Source organism: Diorhabda carinulata, chromosome 4, assembly GCF_026250575.1.
Source record: "Diorhabda carinulata isolate Delta chromosome 4, icDioCari1.1, whole genome shotgun sequence".
NCBI lineage: Eukaryota > Metazoa > Arthropoda > Insecta > Coleoptera > Chrysomelidae > Diorhabda > Diorhabda carinulata.
In genome coordinates, this window is record NC_079463.1 from 9,117,322 (window position 1) to 9,140,630 (window position 23,309).

At 33.0% G+C, this 23,309-nt stretch overlaps 1 protein-coding gene across 1 annotated transcript; it reads left to right on the top strand.

Annotated features, from left to right (window-relative positions):
* On the top strand, window positions 1-4,841 carry LOC130892320 (uncharacterized). The gene is made up of 2 exons (XM_057797693.1): window positions 1-428; window positions 4,451-4,841. Exons 1-2 carry the CDS (start codon window positions 1-3, stop codon window positions 4,839-4,841), a joined length of 819 nt encoding a protein of 272 aa, XP_057653676.1.
* Window positions 4,842-23,309: the final 18,468 nt, after the last annotated feature.

Below are 23,309 nucleotides of genomic sequence, written 5' to 3' on the forward strand. Positions count from 1 at the left end.
ATGTATATCTCGATTGTCTTAGTAACGGTGTTCACCGTTAGATCGCGCGCTAATTTGTTACATGAATGCGCTAAATTATACAATCCTCGGCACTATATGAGTCATTTGCCCTCTCTGCACTTACCATACATAGGAGACGTTCCTATCCCTAATAATATACCGCCTATAAAACCTTCTGCAGTCGTAAAAACTAAAGCTGTCAAAGTTATTACTTCGTATGTGTACAAAAATCCGGTGTGTATTAAATACACTAAGAAAAAAGCGATGTGCAAGCAGGATAATAGTATTAAACATAAAGGTGCCTACGAACAATTGGTGACAAAAGAATATTTTGTGAAAGATCGTAAAAGTAGAAATAACGATGAAATTAATAGACATAAAAGAGGATTTGATAATAGTTATGAAGAAAGGGATGCGATTGATAAGAGGTAAATTTTTTAAATAAAAATTGTCTATTTATTGAGTATGTATTATATACAGAGTAAGGTAATTTATCTTTGAATTGTCAATGTAAAATTCATAATTTTTTATCCATAACTTTTCTGGTCTAGGCTAAAATAATTCATGACATTCAACAATATATGCTTGCGTTAAGGATTATTATTTCAATTTTCTTTTTATTGGACTGGTTCTGGTTATATATCCAATATATAATCGGATTAATAAGATAGATGCAGTACTAATCAGAGAAATCTGATGTAAATATTTCAAAATTGTTGATATTTTGGGTTTGGGTTCTTTGCTGAGAAATGATAAAGTTTAAAGTTGACAAAATGTTCAGTTTATTGAATAGAGTTTCAAAAGGTACCTGTCAATGTGCACAAAAATCAGTATCTAACTTTTACAATTTGAATTAGAAAAATATTCAGGACTTTATATAGAAGCAACTTATTTGTTTGTTCACAATTCTTATAATTCTGTGAAAGAAAATTAATGAACAAAGTTTTAGCATGTGGCGACAAGATTTAATTACAAAAATAAAGCTTAATTTATTAACAAAACTCTTGCTAAACAATCTTCGGATTGTTGCTCAATACTTAACAATTCTTGAAATTACAAATTGGAGCACGTTTGCCTGTCGCCATTTCTTTCGCTTTTTCGCTGTCGCGTGAACATATCAAAAAGTGCTTATCGCCTGTTAACTTAACTAATTAACATGAACATAGTTACCATCTTTGACTCTATATAAAACAAAATAGTGTGAGGTAAGGATAAGGTCAAGGTTTGGATAGGTAGGGTCAGCTATCAATTTGATCAATTCTCAACAAAAATCAACGCAAAAGATCAGAATTCATAAAATATGTGGTACGAGAGTGGCTACATAAGTTTTGAGATACAAATAAAATAAATATTTGTGATTGATATGTCTTTATTATTTTTCGATATATTCGTCATTAAGATCAATACACTTTTTCATACGTTGGAACCAATCTAACCTAACCTAACCTAACCAATATTTTTCTATTTCGATTGAGATACCTCCAAAATATTAACTGCTTCTTCAAGTATAAAAAAACGTCGACCTATCAATTTATTTGTCATGTACAGTAATTCCAGGCGATCAAAAGCTTAGAAATCTTTTTTGACAGCCAAATGTTCATGCGATATGTATACAAGTGGAGCTAATATCCAAGTATGCCTCAATCTCGCTGTATGTCACATGAAGGTCTCTCAACATCAGTTTACGCACAGCATCGAAGTTTTCTGGTACAACAGACGATTTTGGACGACCTTCTTCCTGTAGCGAAGTGCGACCACGGTTTAATTCGGTAAACCAGTGAAACACGGTCGTTCGAGATGGTGTTTCATCATCAAAATACAAAGCGAGTTGATTGGTACACAGCTGTAGATTTAATCCACGTCAAAAGTAATAGAAAATCACCGCACGAAAATGTTCAAATATCAGTCGTTCTATCCATCATTAAAAATGATAAACTCTACGATGGCAATGTCAGATTTGACATATCAGTTTGCCACATCTAAAAACTTAAGTAGCGACCCTCGTGTCAATGAGGTTGTTCTATTCAATTGCGGATTAATAATCAATGGCTTTCTAGTTGAAACTGAGGTTTTCGCATGAAAAAATCGTTATAATTCTACACGTGGTTTCACTTTGAGTTCTATGCTTTGTTTTTACCGGAACATTTCTTCGAGTAATTTTGGCAGTTAGCATTGTCCTGATGGGAAAAACTGTGTTAATATCTTTATTGAATCGTCCTAAATTAGCATACTTTTTACTACTCTGAAGATGGTCAATGTAGATTATACCGCGTACATAAAAATCATCTTAGTTTATTTATTGACTGACAAAATAAGCTTCATTGCCGATTCCCCTCAATAAACTCACTGTTTATATTTCTTTTTGATCTCTGTTGTGACATGGTGAATCTATCATCAAGAAGGGGCATAGAAAGTCCTCAAATTAGTGAGTCAATAGTGGTAAATACTCCTGCGTTGTCACATTTGCAGAAACTTTCTCATACTCCATGGATCATTTCAAACTGAAATATTTTTCTTTCAATTCTTCGGCATATTTAGCGCTTTTTTGTTAAATTGATGATGCGTACTTCACATTTCATTATTTATTAAGCAAAAGCAGTGAAATTCTGTGATAGAGTCACCCCTAATGTACCCCCCAGAATTGTTCGATCGCCGAATATTTATGCCCTACCCTGTGAGGGTCGGGTATAAACATAAGGGTCTATTCTATTGCATTCCATATATTAACTAGTCATTTTCTTAGATTGTGAAAAATTCGTAGATACGTAGGTAGACGACCTGAGCGCAAACGATTTTCAAGCGTAAAATTTTCACTATTAAAGCAATTCAACCAACGCTGTACTTTTCGCTCAGTAACTGTGTCTTTCCCAACACATATTTGTCTTGCTAACACGGATGCTTTAAACTATTATTTTCAGCAATGTAAAGCATGGTACTCTTCAGAGCCTAGTCATAACAATTTACGACATTGACGCGTAAGAATTTTCACATATGAAAACCGACATTACTTATGAGACTCCCTCTATATATAAGGTCCTTCCTAAGTAATCTGAAATATTGTAGATTCTATAAACTTGTGTAATGAGTCTTGTCGTTAATGAGATTAAGGGTGTTGAATTGTTTGTGATAAATGAGATCAGACTGTAAGTGAAATTTATTTTTCCTGGTGATGCTACTACGAAAGAACATGCTGATTCTAAGAAGCTTTTGAAATAATGTCAAAAGTAAAAAACTGACGCAAAAAACGAATTAGAAATCTTTTTATGGATTAACGTTTAGTAACACCTTAGAGGCTAGACGTATGTATGCCCAGCGATATCCAAATAATCGTTTATCATGTTCTAATACGTTTACTAAGATACATATTCGTTTACAAGAGACTGGAACTTTTCCTAAATCAGAGAATATGAGAACTCCTCAATTGGAAAACCAGATTCTTCAAATTATTTACCAGCATCCAGAGAGGAGTACTATAAAAATTGGTGATGAAGTAAATGTTAGTAACAGAACTGTTTGAAATGTTCTAAAAGATAATTAGCTACCTACTATCTGCTCTCTATACAATATTGCCAATAGATTTTAAATATAATTGCAAACAATCCCAATTTTGCCACCAACATTCTGTTTACGGATGAAACCTTTTCAAGACATCTCATTATGAATTTTCACATAACTCCTTTTCGATCATTGTTTAGCTTGGTATCATCGAGGATTATTTAATAGTACCATTTTTTCTTCCTGAAGGGTGGACCGATCATCTTCATTGTCTAGAAAATAAACTTCCAGTTCTTTTGCATGATGTACCTCTTATTATTAAAAGACGCATGTGGTTCATATATGTTCCTCCACATTGTGCAGTGATTGTACGCGAGTTGTGAATAGCGTTACTCCAGATCAATGGATCGGACGAGGATCTCCACACCCGTGACCCCCTAGGTCACCTCAACACAGCTCTCCGAATTTTATTATTTATGCAGCCCCGATTTTAAACTTAGGAGATCTCCAAAATCGTATCATACAAGGCTGTGATGTTATGTTTTTATAAGTAACTTTTCGTCTTAAATAGCAGTGTCGAAGCCCCTACTACAATATTTTAGATTACTTAGGAACCTGTATAATTTTAAATTTTTTCAAACATCCGCAGGTTTATTGTAAATATGTCAAATTTTATAGAGAATTCTAATCCCTACATTTTTCATATCTTTTCTCGTTTTAGTCATATTTAAAAAAAGTGCATTAACAACTAGAAATCTTGGTGAAGATAAATAAATTCATATCATTGGGCTAGTAGTTTGAATCCTCATTCCATTGATTTAATAAATATATAACTGAAAGTAGCTACGCATTTAATATTAACCAAAATTCTTGCCACAACACAAGTTTATTAACCTTATTTAAACAATTAATGAAATTACCTCTCTTGCAACGACTTACTGTCTCATTGTTTCAGATATAATCAAGTTCATCTTAAAAAAGCGGAAGACGTCGATTACCACAGTACTTATGTTAATAATTTGGAAAGCAGCGAAACTGTTACCTTATCAAAAGAAAACAGGAAGACACCTGAGCTGTTTACAAATAATGTAAACAATATGTTGATAGAGGATAGATTAGACCAATTAGAAACAATTCTACCACATTATACGCGCAGGAGAACGTACGAAACTTCGACAATAACAGTCACGAAAGTTTTAAGTAACAGAAAGACGATGGCTACATTATTGGCGAAAAATTGCATTCCTTACGGATTTGATTTGTGCGAATCTAAAACGAGAAAGAGACAGTCAAAAATAGCTAAATTCAGTAATGACTCGGTAGAAGAACGATATTATTTCGGATAAATTTGTTAGTTGCGTATTGAAATGTAAAAAGTGATATAATATTAATTTATTGTGGTTTACTCGTTGGATTTTAGATATTAAATTCAAAATTCAGCTGATATTACGTTTTTTTCTCCTAAAAAAAATGCACATAAATTTATTTTATGCATCAAGTGACCAGAACTTGAAAGTTTCTAATACCTATCACTTATGAGACATAGACTACTGGTCACCCCATAATCCTCTCATTCAATTTAAAAATATTACACTTTAACAAATTTCACTTTCATATTGTCAAGGACTCAACGGTGTCTTATAATTTTGGATCAAAACATTTTTTGTGGAGGTGTCAGAGCCAGTTAAGGGGCTAATGAACAGAGTAGGAAAGAGTTTTATAGAGTTAAGAGTCAAAGTTTGAGGTTTTTGGGTCTACGTGAAAATTATTTGTGTGCAGGTCAAAGGAAGAGCAAATGCTAGATCTATGTGTAAACCCAACTAGAAAACAGGGCAAGTTTTAGGGGACTAGAGACCTGTTAAAAATTGAATAGATTTTGAAGAAAGAAGGTTGTACGCTCTGGCCAGTGCCTGTTTGGCACAACATTCATTATCCAGTATGACAACGATACGAAGTATTTTTCGAAGCAGTGCAAATAGTATTTGAAAGACGTCCAGCTTTAACCTGAGTTAGTTGCAGTTGGACAAACTGGGCAGGGAAGTCAGAAGGTACTAAGTAGCTGACGATTATTTGTGGAAATTGTTACAAATAAAGCAAAAATTTGTTTTATTTGTTGTGTATCACGCAAACTACAGGGTAAGCAAAAACGTTTGACCAGTAATGGAGTCTCACCAATTGTAAAGTATATAATGAAGGTCTCCGTTTATAAAATATTTTTAAGCTAAAGAAAATGGTGAAGAATTGAAAAAATTGGTTAAGCCCATTGGAAAAGGAAGAGAATATGGTACAACTGAAATGAAAAACAATTTACGGGTGATGTGAGAACAGGTAGAAAGGGAGAGAGAATAGCGAAAATTAGATAGATTTTAGGTAAAAAAAAATCTTAAAATCTTTGTATTGTACATTTTATTGACATAATCCTAAAATTCAAGTAGCTTTTACTGTCAAGCCAAACTGGTCAAAGGTAAGCATGATAATATAAGGGAATTCTACGTTCAAACGCGACATCTATAATCTAGAAATAGAAATACGGTGCCATCTACCGGATATCTGTGCAGCTTAGATGCCTAACTGCCATCTATTAGGATTTTATACAATTAATCGATAAATATACAATAAAGTCGTATAATAAACCTTGAATTTGCAATAACAAATATTAATATTGAAATAAAAACTACCCTATTTTCCAAACTGGACGAAATTAAAGATGCTTACAAAATTTTATAAAAATTTATTCAGTAGTTTTGGGGTTTTTCGCGAACATACATAGTGACACGAAATTTTTATATAGGTATATAAAGATTTTCTAACTTTTAATGCAACTATGTATAATTTGATCTATAGTTACTACATAATATTGAGAAATAGAAAATAAAAAAATTGTTAAAGTAGATTTCTATTTCGATTTTATGTTTATTTTAATATTCATGATGTAGATAATCTATTGATTGATATGAATACGCAAATTGTCAGTGTCAATTCATATTTTCATAGACCGAAGTAGGTCGAAACGTCAAATTTTTTCCTGCCTTTAAAAAAATAATTCTCTATCAAAAGAGAACTAAAATCAAGACGGTTTAGATAATATATCCATCATATACTTAAGGTATAACTTAATATTTAAACTGTGTTCTAATAGAAGTGATACTATAGATTAGAAATGCTTCATAATTTTATTACTCTTTCATTGATAAAAATAGAGTCAATTGAGATCAGAAACAGTCCACTTGATATTTTAGAGCAGTCAGGTAAACTTGACCCAGATATTAGCATTTAATGGATTGTTTGAATGAAAGTTTCACTATATTCCCAGTGGCAATTATTCTAGGTATATGAAAAAACAGATTAGCCAACAAAAACGGAAAGTGTGCACATAATCAAAATGATCCACAATATTTAAATGATATATTGTGAAAAGTCAGATTTAAAAAAGACATTAGTATCAATGGTATTGTCGTGATTCATAAATAGAAAGTGTGCGACTTATTTGTTTTGCGTACCGTATAAACGAACTAATTTATTTAAAATAATATGTTGGTATTTTTATTTGAATAAATTTTAGAGATCTTGATAGATAATTTTACGCTTGTTGGCGTTTGTTTTCTCGAAAAAAATATATATAATTTACTAAGTATATATAACCTATCCGTCGCTTTTACTCAAGTTACCATGTCAGTCAGTATTTCGCTTCTCTATATTGTATTAGGTTAGATTTTGAATGGGATTTCGTGAAGTTCTAGGAACAAGGGAAGCACTAGCCAGCTTATTAATACTCTTCCAGAAATGTCAGGACATGAGGAAAGATGTCTATGCCTGTTTCATAGACTACGAGAAAGTTTTCGATCGTGGTAATCATACCGACTTTCTGACATTACTATAGAAAAAAGGGTTAGACAAACAAGACATCGAGCTTACTAGAAATCTTTATTGGAATCAAAAAGCAACGGTTATATATGAACAAACGACATCAGAACCGGAGTGTATAGTATTCTGTAGCACATATTTAACCAAGCAATAGACGATGACGAGGATAGAATATAAATTAACGGCAGGACATATGCAGACGACGCGGTTATCATTACAGACAATCCAGATGCCCCTCAACGCCTAATCATCAAAGTTGTTGAAGTGGGAGATCATCTAGGCATGAAAATTAATGTAACAAAAACATAACAAGACTTCCAAACCCACAATTGAACATAAACATCTATGACACCAAAATAGAGAAAGTTGAGAAACTTAAATACCTTGGCAGCTGCATAATAACAAATGTAGACCCTGACGTCGAAGTAAAATCACTTATAGAACAAGCTAGAGCCATATTCCTAGAGGTGAAAAGCCTATTATGTTACGCAACCTTGAACTTAAGCTTAAGATACCGTTTTGTAAAAGCGTATATTCACTCAGTTCTCTTGCATGGAGAAGAAACATGGACATTAAAAGTGGATACCATGAACAAACTCAAAGCTTTTGAAATGTGGATTTTCTACTACTAAAAATATCATTGATTCAACATATACCTAACGATGAAGTACTTAGACGTATAGGAAAGGAAAGAGAGTTACTTACAACAATAAAGAGAAGAAAGGCTGTTTATCTGGGCTACATATACCGTAACAACAAGTATGCTATACTGAAATTAATAATAGAAGGAAAAATTGAAGGAAAACTTGGCCGCAGTCAACATTCATGGTTAAAAACCATACGCGATTGGACTAGTATAAACACATCATCTTTAATTCGCACCACTCGGGACCGAAATTGTCGCCAAACTTCATTAAATGGAGATGGCATCAGAAGAAGAAGACTACTTGTGAATAAGATCCATGCATTTCTTAATACTGTGAGATATATATGTCTTTAACAGTTTATCACAATCATACGCAGATGAAGCTCAGCTAATCGATGTAAGATCTCTCAAATGCAACTGGTACCATTTTCATTGCCTACAAGGTGAAGTTCTATAAACGAATCTGGATTTTTTGGTTTTTCAACAAATCAAAATCAGATCAAATATTCCATTGAAGTACTTCTACAGAACTAAACCTAAGTTGTGGTCTAGAAAAAATATATTCGGTAATAAATCTGATAAGATTCCGACTTAACAAAGAAACAAAACAATTTTTCCATAATAATTTTCATTTTCTAGTCTATAGATGTGTTTTTCGGTGATGCTCTAATCTTGATTTTGAAATTGAGCGATAATTCAATGCTTGATATTCATCTCCCCCTTTATGCAAATATATGATTACTGCCGTCTTAAAGCAATTTGGAAAAGTCTCATTTTGAAACGAAACGATTGTTAAAGTGGTAAGCTGATTTACTGTGCAATTTGGCAGACTTCACTACATTCAATAAGTAATTATCAATGTTATCAAGTGACGTAGAGATTGTGCTTGACTGTCCGAGAATTTCCTTGGGTGAAACAGAACATTCACTTCGTATCCACCTGCTGCCAAAAACATTATTTAGTGCCAGTAAAGTGGAGTGATGCACCATTATGCTATAATTACATCACTTGAATAACAACGTTTGCGTTGACAAGCAAATTTGACAGAATATTCTATATAAAGTTATAAATGCACACGTTAACCGAAAACCTTCAGTGGGTACGACATTCCCGAAAAGCAACGAGAATTTTCTTCTGTCCACACATGCGAATTACGGGAATTATTTATCCCTTTTTTAATAAATTGTGTTTTATCTGTAAATAGAGACTATACAACATTGGTTGTTGATTGTTAAATCATCTACAAAATTCTTACATATGAATTTCATCTCCAGGATATAGTCGCCATTTGAATATGATGTGGGTACCGATGATTTTTTTGTAAAACTTCACTTACTTTTCACCAACTAACATTAAATTCTCGACTTACTTGTCTGGTGCTTATTGAAGTCCTCATTCTGTTCTTCCACTGGGAAAAGTGTTATTCTGTAGCAGCAGCTCTATTATTACTATTACAGAATCCATAAACAAAAATTATGTTGGCATATTCTGTGGTCGAAAAATCATATAGCAATCTGACAGAAACTAACAAAAGCTCTGCTAAAGCACCATAGTACGTAACATAGATGCACACAGAAGAAATGAATATTCGTGTCCACGCGATAACTTTGGTGGTTTTCATTAGTAATTAATATCGTTTTCATTGGTTATTTACAAGGTGCAATATTCGATACGAATCCCTAAATTGATTTTTCTAAAGCCCGTCCTTGAATTTATAAATTTATCCAATACAATTCGAATGCTTGCATCATGTAAAATTTCACAAAATCAAATGAGCTGTGTAGGTACTATTGCCAATTAATATGTACATATTAACAAATAAACTCAAATCACACTCCTTTCAAAATTTTGACTTTACGTTAAACATCTTTTGTTCCATAACAATTTTAGTAGGAACACAATTAAAAATTTCAGTTGTTTTTACTAATGTTGCAGTATATGGGTTTCCCTACTTTCCCGAGTTGTAATTGGAACCGTTCGGATAATACACAACAATAACAATATGAAAGTTAGAATTCGTATTTTTTATGGGTAATTTTATATTATTTGTTAAAGGTTCCCATAAGAAATAAAAATTATATTCGGAGTTGTTGAAGACAATAGAATTATTATTCTATATTATTGATAAGAAAATAATTAGGTAGTAACACAGCGGAATAAATTCACTTACAAATGGCATTAAAAGTAATTATTTATGTAGATCGAAGACATTTGTAGTGGTGAGAGAACAGCTTATAAGTAAATATAGAAAAGTAAGGCTCGTCACCTATTCATCGTATCTTTCATATAAATTTTTTTTAAAAATAATCTATAAATCATCCAACTAGATCTGTTTGTATGGTTTCCAGACATACAGATATCACTAACATCACTACAAAATGTTTTGAAGCTTACTTGCTACAAGCTTATTTTTGCCAAAATGTATCTTCCATGCCTATAAAATATCAAAAATATGTTTTTATTAGTATACATGCATATAAAAATTCGTTTTCTTAATTATATTCTTTCAAAAATTTGCTTTCCTAATTTAATTTCATGAAAAATTGTCAATTTGTTCGTCTGGATTTTTTTGAACGAGTTTGATTTTCCCTAGGGAAATTGATATACGATTCAAATTCCGAGTTGTTAATGTATTATTACGATAGTAGGTTTTGAGGTACCATAATAGAATCTAGGGGACGGTGCGGGAAGAGAAAATTACAAAATTTTGGTTAGGATTTGTCAACACACTTTAGAATATTGACAAAATTGACACTAACTAGCGGATTTCAGTGAAGAAAAAATCATTTCTTGTATCAGAACACCAGATTGAGCGGATGTATTAAATATATATATATATATATATATATATATACATAGTGTCCCGATTCATCACTGAGGAGTTATAGTGCCTCCAATTAGGACTCAAAATTTGGAAAAAACTTTATGTCTTTCCCACCCTTTACCTTGAAAATATCTAATTTGGTACACTGTATGAGACTGTTAAGATCATTAATGGTAACTAAAAGCGATCGAATTATTCTGAGGGGTAATTAAGGGTGACCGTCGTGCACTGTAGGGAAATCGTAGAAGAGTTTAAAGGAAGATTTCCTAATCGCGTGGTTCCTTGTAGAGAAATATTTTCCAATGCTGCAAAAAGGACACGAAAAACAAAAAAAATTACAGTGTTTATCGTGGACGTCCTATTCAAATGAACAGGCGAGATGAAGAACCTATTGGCATATGATCATCTACAAACCCAACTATAATGCCCATCTCTGACGAATTATTTAACATCAGGATATTCACTTTCAAAAGAAAATTATTTTCACTGATAAGGCTCGCTTCACCCGTAGAATTATTACAAGTACTTAATTATAACTATTATGAGTATTCAAATGAAAACCCTCAAGTGAAAACTCCTCGACATTTTCAACGTGTGTTTAAGATTGGGTCCTTCATATCGATCATTATTTGATTGGACCAGTTATTTTACCAAACCATCTAACTGGCGAATTTGTCAAAAATACTGTACCGGATTCTTTTGACGATTTGCCCTAACGATTGAGTTTGTAACATTGGTTCATGCATGATGGGGCACCACCACATTTTAGTGTCAATGTAAGAGTCTTCTTAAACAGCCAATATGCAAATAGGTGGATTGAACGAGGAAATAATTGTCCTTAAGATTGGCCTCTCATCAGACCGCTCATCAGACCTAAATAAATCTGATTGTTTTCTTTAGAGGCGATTAAGGACTCTATTTATTTTTCTCCAGATGATTTCCAAGATGAATTGTGGGATCGTATTACAAACAAATGTAATTTAATGAAAAATGATCATCAGCTTCTGGCTATGAGAATTTTCCACTCAATTAAGAAAATCATAACAATTCAATTACTAGAAAAACTTAATTGCAAATTGTCATATTCATATCAGTTTTGCCAAATCTCAGAACATTAATGCTTTGGTCAGTCACCATCAGCAAGGACAATGGACGTCTGTAGGTCGTAGAAGTAATAATGAGGCAAGATCATTCAAAAGAAATATCGGTAAGTACAAAATCGGTTGATCCGGTAGCTCAGAGAATGGTTTTCATAAAGGTAACTATTCACTTTCATGAGAGATGGAGTTCCCTGTCACACTGCTCGGTCTGTTAAAGCTTTATTAACAAAAGACAATATTCCTATATTGGATTGGCTGGAAAATAACCCCGATATTAACCCAATTAAAAATGTGTGGGTGCTGATGGAAAGAGAAGTGGCTAAAGAGCTGATCACCAACAAACACATCTTCTAGAAAAAATTATTCATGTGTGAAATCACCATTCTCAAATGCAGGAGAAAGTACAATCTTGCATTGATAGCATGTCGCACAAAATTAAAGCTTTAATGGCAGTTAAATATTGACTTTTACTTACATTATTTCCACTTTTCTTTAAAACTCAATGACCAAATGGTTTTCTGAATCTATGCTGTTTCATTGATGTTAAATTGATTGCATAATATAAAAATAAAAATCAATTCAATTTAAAACAATCAAACAATCACTCGGTAATGAATATTTTACATGAAATCTTGCAATGGGTCTAATATTTGGCCAGGGACCGTACATTTGTTTCTTTCAAAAAGTTAATGACCTCTCAAACTTTTATTCAAACATATTTATTGATCTAGTGTAAACGAATTTCAAAACTATGTAGACCTGACCCTTCTGAAGAGGCAGGTAAAAATTGGTATTAAATAGTTTTTATAAACTGAACATTATAGTTGAACGGTATATTTTTTCAGGAAAAAAGAATAGAGAACCAAGTAAATATTCATGTCTTTGTTTATCTCACTCGTTTCTAAGATATTCAAATCTTAAAAACCATTTTAAAAACTATTGTTACTGCCACTATCTCTTTTGGATAAAATATTTGTTCAAAGAATGACTAAGTCATATCCGTCTCAATTGAAAAGAAATTCAGGTAGATAAAAGTCTCATAAATACCCGAACGATACAATAATCAGTTTCAAACGAAAATGTTCGGTAAATGGATCTACGTCTTGCTTGCCTCAATAGTTACGGTCTACAGCAAAAATGTACACCACAGAAGCCCTAGATACATTGGGGGGGCTTATACAAAAACTGTCACGTCAACGCAAGTTGTTACGTCCTTAGTGCCTTCTTCATGTGTGTATGTTGATCCTACATTACCGCCTTGCCGAAGTGTTCGTTTTTTGAATTTTCCACATTTCGATACTGTCAGGTGAGCTCCTTATTTTTATTTTTTCATCTACAGTAGAACCTAGATAACAAAACCCAGGAAAACGCTTAAAAATTTGGGTTTTTCGAGGTTTTCACCTACTAAGGGTTTAAGTTAAGGGGTTTTTATGGGTTCATATTTTCACTTACAGAGGTTCGTTTATTATCTTTATCTAGGACGGATAAAGATTGATGAGCTAGGTAAAATGCAAATGAAGCGTTGAAATGTTAAAAAATATGCAAACAAGAGAAAATATCATCCTCTGTATCACTGCATTGCTTTATAAAAGATTGAGAAATGTTTACAACTTTCCTTGCTTCCCTGATAGCCTTCTGAGGCTATAACATCATCGCTTGTGACGAATTCTTCGAAAGTAATTTCGACGTGAAACATCCCCATAAATACTTTCTTTTATCTGTACGTGGCTTTCCGATTCAGTGCAAACTTCTTTGCTTTCGCTTGCCTTATAGCACCGTAAACTTTATTTGAAGGTCAGATCATTCCGTTTCTCGAAATTCTCCAACCAAGAATTGCTGGATTTACAGTGACGTAGCAAACAGCTTTTCCGTTTAGTAATGTTTTCACCGCTACACTGCTTAAAGTGTTCTTTTTAAGATGCATCTGAGTTACGTATCCCATCTGGAGAATAACGTTAACCGGAGGATATTTACGAGTGAAGGAAACGATCATAAGAGCCTAAAAAGAGCGAACTAATTTTTTTTACAAGGAAATACAAGATAAAACTAAGTTCGCCGCCACAATTCAAATGACAAAAGCTTTCCCTCTCAAAGGAAGCTATATACTCAGGGACATATAAGACTTCAAACTTTCATGAGAAATGAATGTGGAGGATCCAAAACTTTTTACACTTGCTGAAAGATGTTTGGTACAAAATGGAGACTACAACGTAATATATTTGTTATATACAAAGCAACCATAATCTATAGCTCATTAGTCTGCTGGGAATCTATGAGAAAATAAATTAACCGAAAAAATCTCATGAAAGTCCAGAGAGAAGTAGTACTGGGAATTACCGGAACCATCAGATATACTGCACAAGCAGTACAAGAAGGAGTACTAAGCCTGTTATCTATAAATGGTGTAGTTTCAAAACACGCTTTTGGACGCAAACATTACGGACGTTGAATTTTACTACAGGAGGAAAACGAATAAAGAATCTATTAGTTCAGAACAACTACTAAAGGATAACAGAAACGGGCTTCAAGGAAAGGATAAAAATAAACATTGTGACAAGACAAGAACTGAATAAAAATTCTACCAAAGAAGAGAAATCTCAATCTTCTCAGATGGTTATATAACAAAAAATTGAACAGAAGCCAATGTGTTTTCAAAGAAGCTAAACATCCAAAAGTCATAATGATTGAAAACTGGATGTAATATCTCTGATATATTGTGAATCATGTATATATATATATATATATATATATATATATATATATATATATACATCCATCTACACTGAAAGAGAGGCAGCATTAAAAACAATAACATCAAGTACGACAAAATTAAAGGTGATAATAAGCAGTCACGAAGCACTCTCCTGGGTTCGTGACACTTAAGTGAGCCTCTGCTGGGTACCTGGATACTATGAAGTAGAAGGACAAATAGGGCTGTTAAAACTGGGACAAGAAGAGAAAATGCCGAAAAGACAGTATAAACAAATTATAAAAAGACACAGAAATCACAGTCAAACATTACGAGATATGGCCAAATATAAGTGATTGTACGATACCCAGAACAATTTGGTCATGAATCAATAATGAGAAAACAAAGAAGATGCTGGATGACGAAACTAGAATGCCTCGAAAAAATAGCGGAATATAAAAAGTAAAAAAGTAAAAGATACTGGATTGGAAATATTGAAAAATAAACTATAAGAGGGAAAAGATAGGATGGTGGTTAGATGGTTACCATTTCGTGGAAAATAAAGGGTAACACAACATGCAATACGCTTCGTATTGAGGCTACTCGTACTAACCTAACTTTTTTTATTTTTTCCCTCAATAGTTGATTGGAGCTGAGGTTTTGAAACACAAAGTAAATGATACTGATAGAAATGCGAACGAACTATATTCTTCTGATGTTGTTTAGACAAAGCCACGTACGAGTTGAGTGAATTATTGTATCAATTATTCACGCTACACCTATTTCAGCTGTTATGGCGGATCAGTTTGCTAACACGGCCATTTTATTGAGTTCGTGAATTCATTGTAGATCTGGATTATTTGAAAGAAATTTAATGAAAACCTCACTCAGCTATTAGTTGTTATTTTCTTCTTAGGCGAGGACACAGTACAACCAGAACAGAGATAGACTACGAAAAAATCCAAAAAAATCCTGTAAAATGTTCCAACGGCTTGCTACATGATGATAACGCGCCATTCACAAATCCCTGGTGATTCGTGGCCACTAAAAGTCTTTCTGTCTCTAAACATTCACCTTACTCACCAAATTTAGTACTATGTGACCTCTAGCGATTCTCGAAAATAAATAATGCGTAAAAAGAGGATCGTTTTGACATCATTTGGAAGGCCTCTACACGGCAGTTGAAAGCTATTCCAAAAGATATTTTCAAGATACGCTTCCAGTCATAGATTTAACATTGGAATAAGTACATTGGTATCAACGTCAAGTGCTTTGAAGAAAATGAATTCACAATAAAAATTTCATGATTTATTAGTTTTCAATAAAAACATTCGCCGTATTTTTTATTCACCTATGTCCATCAAAATACTTTACTCATTTATTATACATTAAGATTTCATTAAGCATATTATTAAATCGCATGGAATAATCTGAAAGGTGAAAATTTTAAATAAATATTAATATTTCAGGAACTGGTTTGATAACAAATCAGCTACTTTGGTTGCAAGATCGGAAACAACAGAAACAACGCCATTAGGATGGGGTGAATATTTTGGTTTTTATCACCCCACAGTTACGATTACGGAAATACAATTAAAAACATCCATTGTTCAAGATCCAAGAATAGCAGTCACGTATGCTGTTAAAGGATGTCGTCCCCAAAAGTTTCCAGGTGACATAGACAGGTAAGTAATCAAGTGAATTGACGAATTTTATTTTTAAACTAACCAAAAATTATTACTTATTTTTAGCTGTCAAATAGAGACTTCAACTATTCCAATTTTAGAAATACTTCCTACATCTACAGTAGCAATTTCACATACAACCTCTGTTTCCAACAATAGGACTCAACCGTTGGAAGGAAAAGAGAAAACTCTTCCTAGACCATTAAATGCAACAAAAGAAATTACAACAAATACTTTACCCGTTATAGAAAGTTCTTCAATAGATGAAACTGATATGAAAATAACTAGTACTTCTCAAGAACCTACAGAACCTTTACATATTTAAGTAGTACGTATCTCAGGTTTAAAAAATTAAATTAAATTTTGTAATTAAATGAAATTCATCTTATTTTAAATATAAAGTTTATGAATAAAGATTTTCTTCAATTTGTTCATCATTTTCATTTTCAAATATACTCCAATATGTACAACTTTTTCGGGGATGGATGACAGATCGCTACCGAAAAAACTTAGATGATGTTTCTCACAAGAAAACGAATACAGACAAGACAAGTCTTTCAGGCCCCACATAGGGAAGACAGCTCAAATGGTGGCCGAAAGAACAGCAACAACAGACCATGCCGCATAAACAGCTGCTGCTAATGGCGACGATTCACTGAATTCTTTTGTATGAGGTGGAGTTCTAGTCAGATGCACTGAGAATAAAGAAATACTGTAAAGCGACGACTATGGTAAAGAAACAAGCTGCACCGAGAATCGCCAGCTCTTATCGGACTGTCTCTGCATAGGCTGTCCTAGTAGTGGCGGGTATAATCCCCGTGGACCTCCTGGCATTCGAAGCTGCTCAGATATAACCCGACAGGATGCCACAACCATCGAACACACTAGAACAATACAGACGTGGCAACATTGGTGGACAGAAGAAAAATCAGGTGAATGGACGCAACTACTAATAAAAGACTTTAGACTGTAGATCGAAAGGAAATTTGGAGATGTAAATTTCTAAATTACCCAGCTTCTGACGGGACACGGTTACTTCTGACTGTATATCCATAAAATAAAGAAAGTACAAACACCTGAGTGTACGTATTTTGAACACGACTCAGATGATGCCGAATACACGTTTTTCGTGTATAACCACTGGAGGGGTTTGAGAGAGGAAGTAGAGAAGACTGTAGGCAGCATAAACCCTGATAATATCGTCCAGGTGATGCTGCACAAGGTAAAATGGTGGCAACTGGTTGCTACCTACATACAAAGAATGTAGACGGCTGCCTGAAATAACGATATCATGAAAACGTAACAACTTACTTGGACAAACCCACCGACCAGAAGTAATATCACAATAGTTCCTGGTTGGACGGAGATGATAGAAGATGGCGGTTTGGTGGGTATACTCCAGGAGTCCTATGTATCTATCAGCTCATCTGGTAAACTTCGTTACTTGGATTCCGCATTTATTAGGAAAAAATTTATACTTACACATACATACATACATACACTTTTGGTTCTCATATCTATTTTTTTGAAAAAAAAATGGATTTTTGGAGTTTAAGATGATGAAAATTCACTTTTCTATTCTTATATTTTATTTTCCGATGACGAAAAAGCGGATAATTATGACATTAGTTTGGTAACAATTGTCTACTATGAAGGAAGAAAAGTGATAAATTTCAGTTTGAACGCAATTTCCGTAGTAATCAAAATAAAAAGTGAAAAATAATAAAATTGCTGATAGGAAAATTAATATCAATATTATAAAAGCGTGGAGTGCTTCGTATTACATTTTCGCACGAATTTTGTCATTTTTAAATAGATGTGAGTCTGATTTCCAGTCCAAAGATTATCCGACTGATTTTTACGATCACTAAAAATTATTCGAATGTGGATGGGTTTTTGTATAACTTTGACTCAAAATATGCAACGGTTCATTGCGGAAATGAAAAGGACTCCCTTTCCATTATTCCTTTATTCCCCATTTTCTTAACCATTTCACTGCGACGCTCTTCTATAGTCGGGCCAGTGAAGCTTTCCCGGCTGTACCCATTTTAATACGTCTAGACGAATGTTCTGTGCTTGCAGATCATCCCTAAAGTCGGGCGCAAGATTTTCTACACTGACTTTTGCAACTGATAGTCCCATAAACACATTCTAATGGATTTCAGAAATTATTGATAAATTAATACTAGCAGTGAAAAGGTTAATAAACTCAACATGGCTCTCTACGTAAGATGGACAGTAGTGTTTCTCGGTGGGTCTCTTATGTAGGTGACTTAAATATAAATGTGGTACGTGTCTCTAGAATATCTCAGCGGTGCCCAACCTACGGCCCATGGACCAGATACTGCTCACGAAGAAAGAGGCTCAATTAGACCTGCGAGCGGGTTGAAACTAAAATGTTACATCATATAAATCATATAAAAATATAGTTCAAATTGCGTCGAATTAAGGTCTTTTCGTTAGATAATTTGACGTTCATTTAAATGCAAAGACAAGTACAGAAATTTTATTTTAAAATATTTACTTATCGAGTGATTAATTGAATGAGTATTATTCAATTAATTTTTTTTAATATATTATTTAATATTTAAAAAAAACTATATTATGATTAAAATTCATCACCAATCACCTTCCTTTATGCCTTAACGTTGAGATAGAGTAGAATGTTATTACCCCAAATAATGTTAATTGATTATGAGTGCCGTGCTTTCCAAGAGAAATAGACAAACATGTACTTTTTTTTGACACACAATGTGCTTGTCTTATTTGCGAGGAAAGTTTCTGTATACATAATATTAGGCAAACTTACGATACCAAACAAGTTTTCATATAAAACTGGCTCAACAGTAACCATAATACTATTAATATAATTCAAACTTATACTCTGCCATCTCTACGAATAAGCTAGTACCAGCATAAACTACTAATAAATTATTGTCTTGAATTATAGATTTCTGTACAGTTGAAAAGACTGATACTGTTTAAATTTTCATAGATGTCACTTGTAAACGTAATTTTATATGGCGATTATAAACTAAATGGGACACATTATGGAGGGTAGAGGTAAGGAGAACCGTCTTGTATGCGGTATTAGTTGCAAAATTGTAAACAGCAAATTATAATACGAAGACTCGTCAAAATAGTGCTAGTGTAGCAAGTGAAAATGATATGAATTTAGCAGTTATATATTTTATGTACGTTACTATTTTCCAAAAAGAATTTAATTTACTTTTCTAATATAATTGTTTGGGGGGCTCTTTTCAAAATTCTTCCACTTACTACTACAGCGCCACCGTAATTTGCTTCCTTTCAACAGACACTTTTCGATACACCGAGATGGAGGGTAGAGGTAAGAAGACCTCTACCCTCCATATAACACATCCCATAATTATGAAAATTTGCCTACAATGAAGTAAAGAAAAGCGGAGAAAATGTTAGATTCAATCGCTCTATTCATATGAAAGACATAAAGCGTTCGTTACACCAAATTTTTATTGTCTTCTTCATTCTTTAATTTAAGCAAAATGCTTGTTTTTCCTTGTATCCTCTCTCGTTTAATTTTATTAGAGAGGTTGACGCTCCATCTCTTAGAGGGTCTTCCAACGTCTCTAGCTATTTTGACCATTGTGTCGTCATTCATTCGATCTATGTATTCGTTCCACTCTTTCTTCCCATTATCTATTCGTTTATGTTCTCAATCTTACAAATTCTTTTAATGTTCTCGCTTCTCTCGTTGTCAAAAAGTATTTTTCCAGCCATCCTGAGCACTATTTCCATTTCGGTGGTTTCTAATAGTCTCTTTGTGTTCTGAATTTTGATTGAAAAGCAGAACCGCGATGTGTATACGTATCGTAACATTTCAAATTGCAATATAAATATTATTTACTAAAATTGCAATTTTGCATAACATTTCTGTAAATCACAATAAGAAATACAAAATTAAAACTAAGTATTATGAATGTAATTTACATGAAAATAATATGTGTCATGTATTTGTATATCGGACTATTGATATAAACATGTGGTAGGTATGTGGTGAAAGCTTATTTAAGGTCGGTGTGATGATTCATTATTTTCAGATCGCAGTTGCTTAATATTAACATTTATAAATGTTTAGTGATAATAAGAATATCTTTGAGTTTTTGAAATTTGTGATTAAGTTCGCCCTAGATTACTAATCTTATTTATGAAAACTTATTCCATCTCCCTATCCACTGATTGGGAAATTGCAAGATACTGCTGGGTAATGCGTTTTTAAGCGTGGCGTATCTTCATCTTGCAAAACCTTATCGCAATCGCACAGGATTTCCTGGATCAGGGAATAAATTTGCCAATGTAGGAATCCATATAATGATCGTTATTCAAATTGCTCCAAATAAAACAACCTTTTGAAAATATTATTCTTCTCTAATTCGTTGATCTATAGTACCAATTTTGTCAATTAGCTGTATGTTGAATGAAAAATTGTACATAACGTCTTCAGATTGGCTCACTGTGAATAACTATATACTTGAAGTATCTGGCTTTTCCTTAAACCAGATCCAGAAGGTAAAAATTATTACTTTTATTCTGGTTCTTATTTTTTGGTTTTGAATTCATTATAAAAATAGTTTGCCTATATGACTATAACGTTCTAGTTCAGCTGGAAATTTTTTTATTGAAAAGAATTTCTGCTTTCGAGTTTGTTTTTAGTAGTAACGAAACTTTTGATTGAATTGAATTGGGGATGTACGCATGGACCTTGAGATACTAATACACGTGAAGTATTGAACTCTGTTTCTTCATTCTTCGATGAAACATCCCCATGTCCAAACGAAAGTCTTTCTGCAAGCCGACAGCGCATAGGTAGCCTTCTTTATTTTGGTGTACACGGGCTCATGTTAGAGCAGCTCCTAGATAAATCGCCGCTTTAGAATACGTAAGTGTTACTTCTTCCAATGTTATAATTGGGGACTTGACAACATTGCACCTTTTGGTAAAAATATGGAGCTTGTTGCTTTTTCGGTTTAATCTTTAGCCTTTTAGTCTAACACCACCTGTTGACTCATTTCAAAGCCCTTATCATGAAACCTAGCGAGAAGGCGGCTTTTCCTGGGTAAAGAATAATAAAGTTGTCGTCGAAGACCCTTCTATACAAACCTGGAGCGTAAAGTCACACTTTCTATATTTCTATATATCAGAAAATGTTGCTCACTTCAAGCAGCTCAGGTATTTTATTTTTTTATGTCATTGGTTTAATTGTTTCAATATTCAATAAATAGAATTATTATTTTCTTTGTTACCTATTTACAATATTAGATACATAATTATTGTTAGTTATTAGTAATGGTACTCCTTTCTCCCAAAAAATTGTATGAGAAGCTGCTGAAATTTTTTACAGATACGATTAATTGAGAAATTCTTGGAGCATTTGTCTGAAAATATCAAATATTATTTGTTACTTCTGTGCAAGACACGTCTTTCCAGAAAAATGGAGGAAACCCTTTATTATACTGATACTAAAACCTAGATAACCTAAAACAATCGTTGATTCCTATGGACCAATCTTACTAACTTACTCAATATGTAAAGTGCTAAAAAAAAAATAAATGACAAACGACTTTGATGGATACTCGAGAGCAGAAATCTTTTAATCCTGGAACAATGTGGTTTTAGAAAACATTGGTAACATCGTGGAATTAGAAAACTTTATTTATAAGGGTTTCACATTGAATGAGAAATGTATTGCCATATTTTTCGATATTAATCGGGCATTTGACAAGTTTGATGATATCATATATTAAGAACTATGAGTGAATGGAGCAAACAAAGATACTGCGTAGTTTTTATAAGAAATAAGAATTTTGCTATGACAATAAGCACACAGATATCTGAAAATAAATGGCAAGGGAATGGGACACCGCAAGGTTCCTTAATAAGCTCAACAATATTTATTGTAACCTTAAATATTACAACAGATAATATAAAAGCATCCTTTGAAGAAGCTATATACACTGATGATCCAGTTATTTTCTTGAAAGGTAAAAATTTGACCACAATGAATAATTTTCTCCAAATTTTTTTTTGAAAGCAGAAGAACTGGTGTTAGCAAACAGTTATTCGTTTCTGGACATCTAAAACTTACCGCATGCTTTTTGGTAAGAAAAATGAGTACCTTGATTTGTATAACTAATTTTGGGATATTCTATGTGGCTGGAAATAATTTAAAATGGTAGTCGTCATTTTGAAAAGTGTTATCGTTTTTTCCCAAGTGACCAAGTTTTTCTTTTTCTACATGTAATTCCAAGTATTTCTATAACCTGATTCTTATCCAAACAAAACACTCTAATATGTTATAGGTATTCCATATTAATTTTTTCTACAAAATTTTATTGCAGATGTTTCACCTTGTATTGGAATCTACGTTTGTTAACCGGTTCCTCGAACCCTCCAAAGTCCGAGTAGTTGGTTTAGTCTTCGTCATCGAATTTTAAGTAATCACAAGTCTAACGATTTACAGAAACGCACTAGCTCCATTTGTATCAACTTAAAGTTACTACTCTTTGGTGTTTAATTTTGCCACATTCCCACTACGAAAACGCTTATGTATTCATCGTCTGGAAATAAACTAGTAAATCAAATTCAATAGTATATACAATATTGAGCGTATTTCTTAATATTACTATCAAGCGCCAAATTTGAATATTGAACTAACTAATTAGAACAAGAAACTAATATATTGGGGATTGCAGCAAAATTTGGAAAATGATAACTCTTTATTAAACTATAATTCCAAGCAATCGGGAAGTATTCTTTCCATCATCAGTGATCATCAGTTCACTTTGAGGATGAATTTTGAGGTGCCATGGTACGAGTTAAATTCATGAATTATGATCAACATTGAATAAGTATATATGTAATTTTTCAATTGGTTAAAAATTATGAGTTATGTAAAAATATTAAGAAATACGCAGGCTAGACAATGAACAAATTTTCACTATATAATCACATATCTAAGGTAGGTAAA

Coding starts and splice junctions, on each gene's coding strand:
- LOC130892320 (XM_057797693.1), top strand. CDS start 1: ATGTATATCTCGATTGTCTTAGTAACGGTGTTCACCGTTAGATCGCGC. Junction 429..4,450: donor AGGGATGCGATTGATAAGAG/GTAAATTTTTTA, acceptor TCATTGTTTCAG/ATATAATCAAGTTCATCTTA.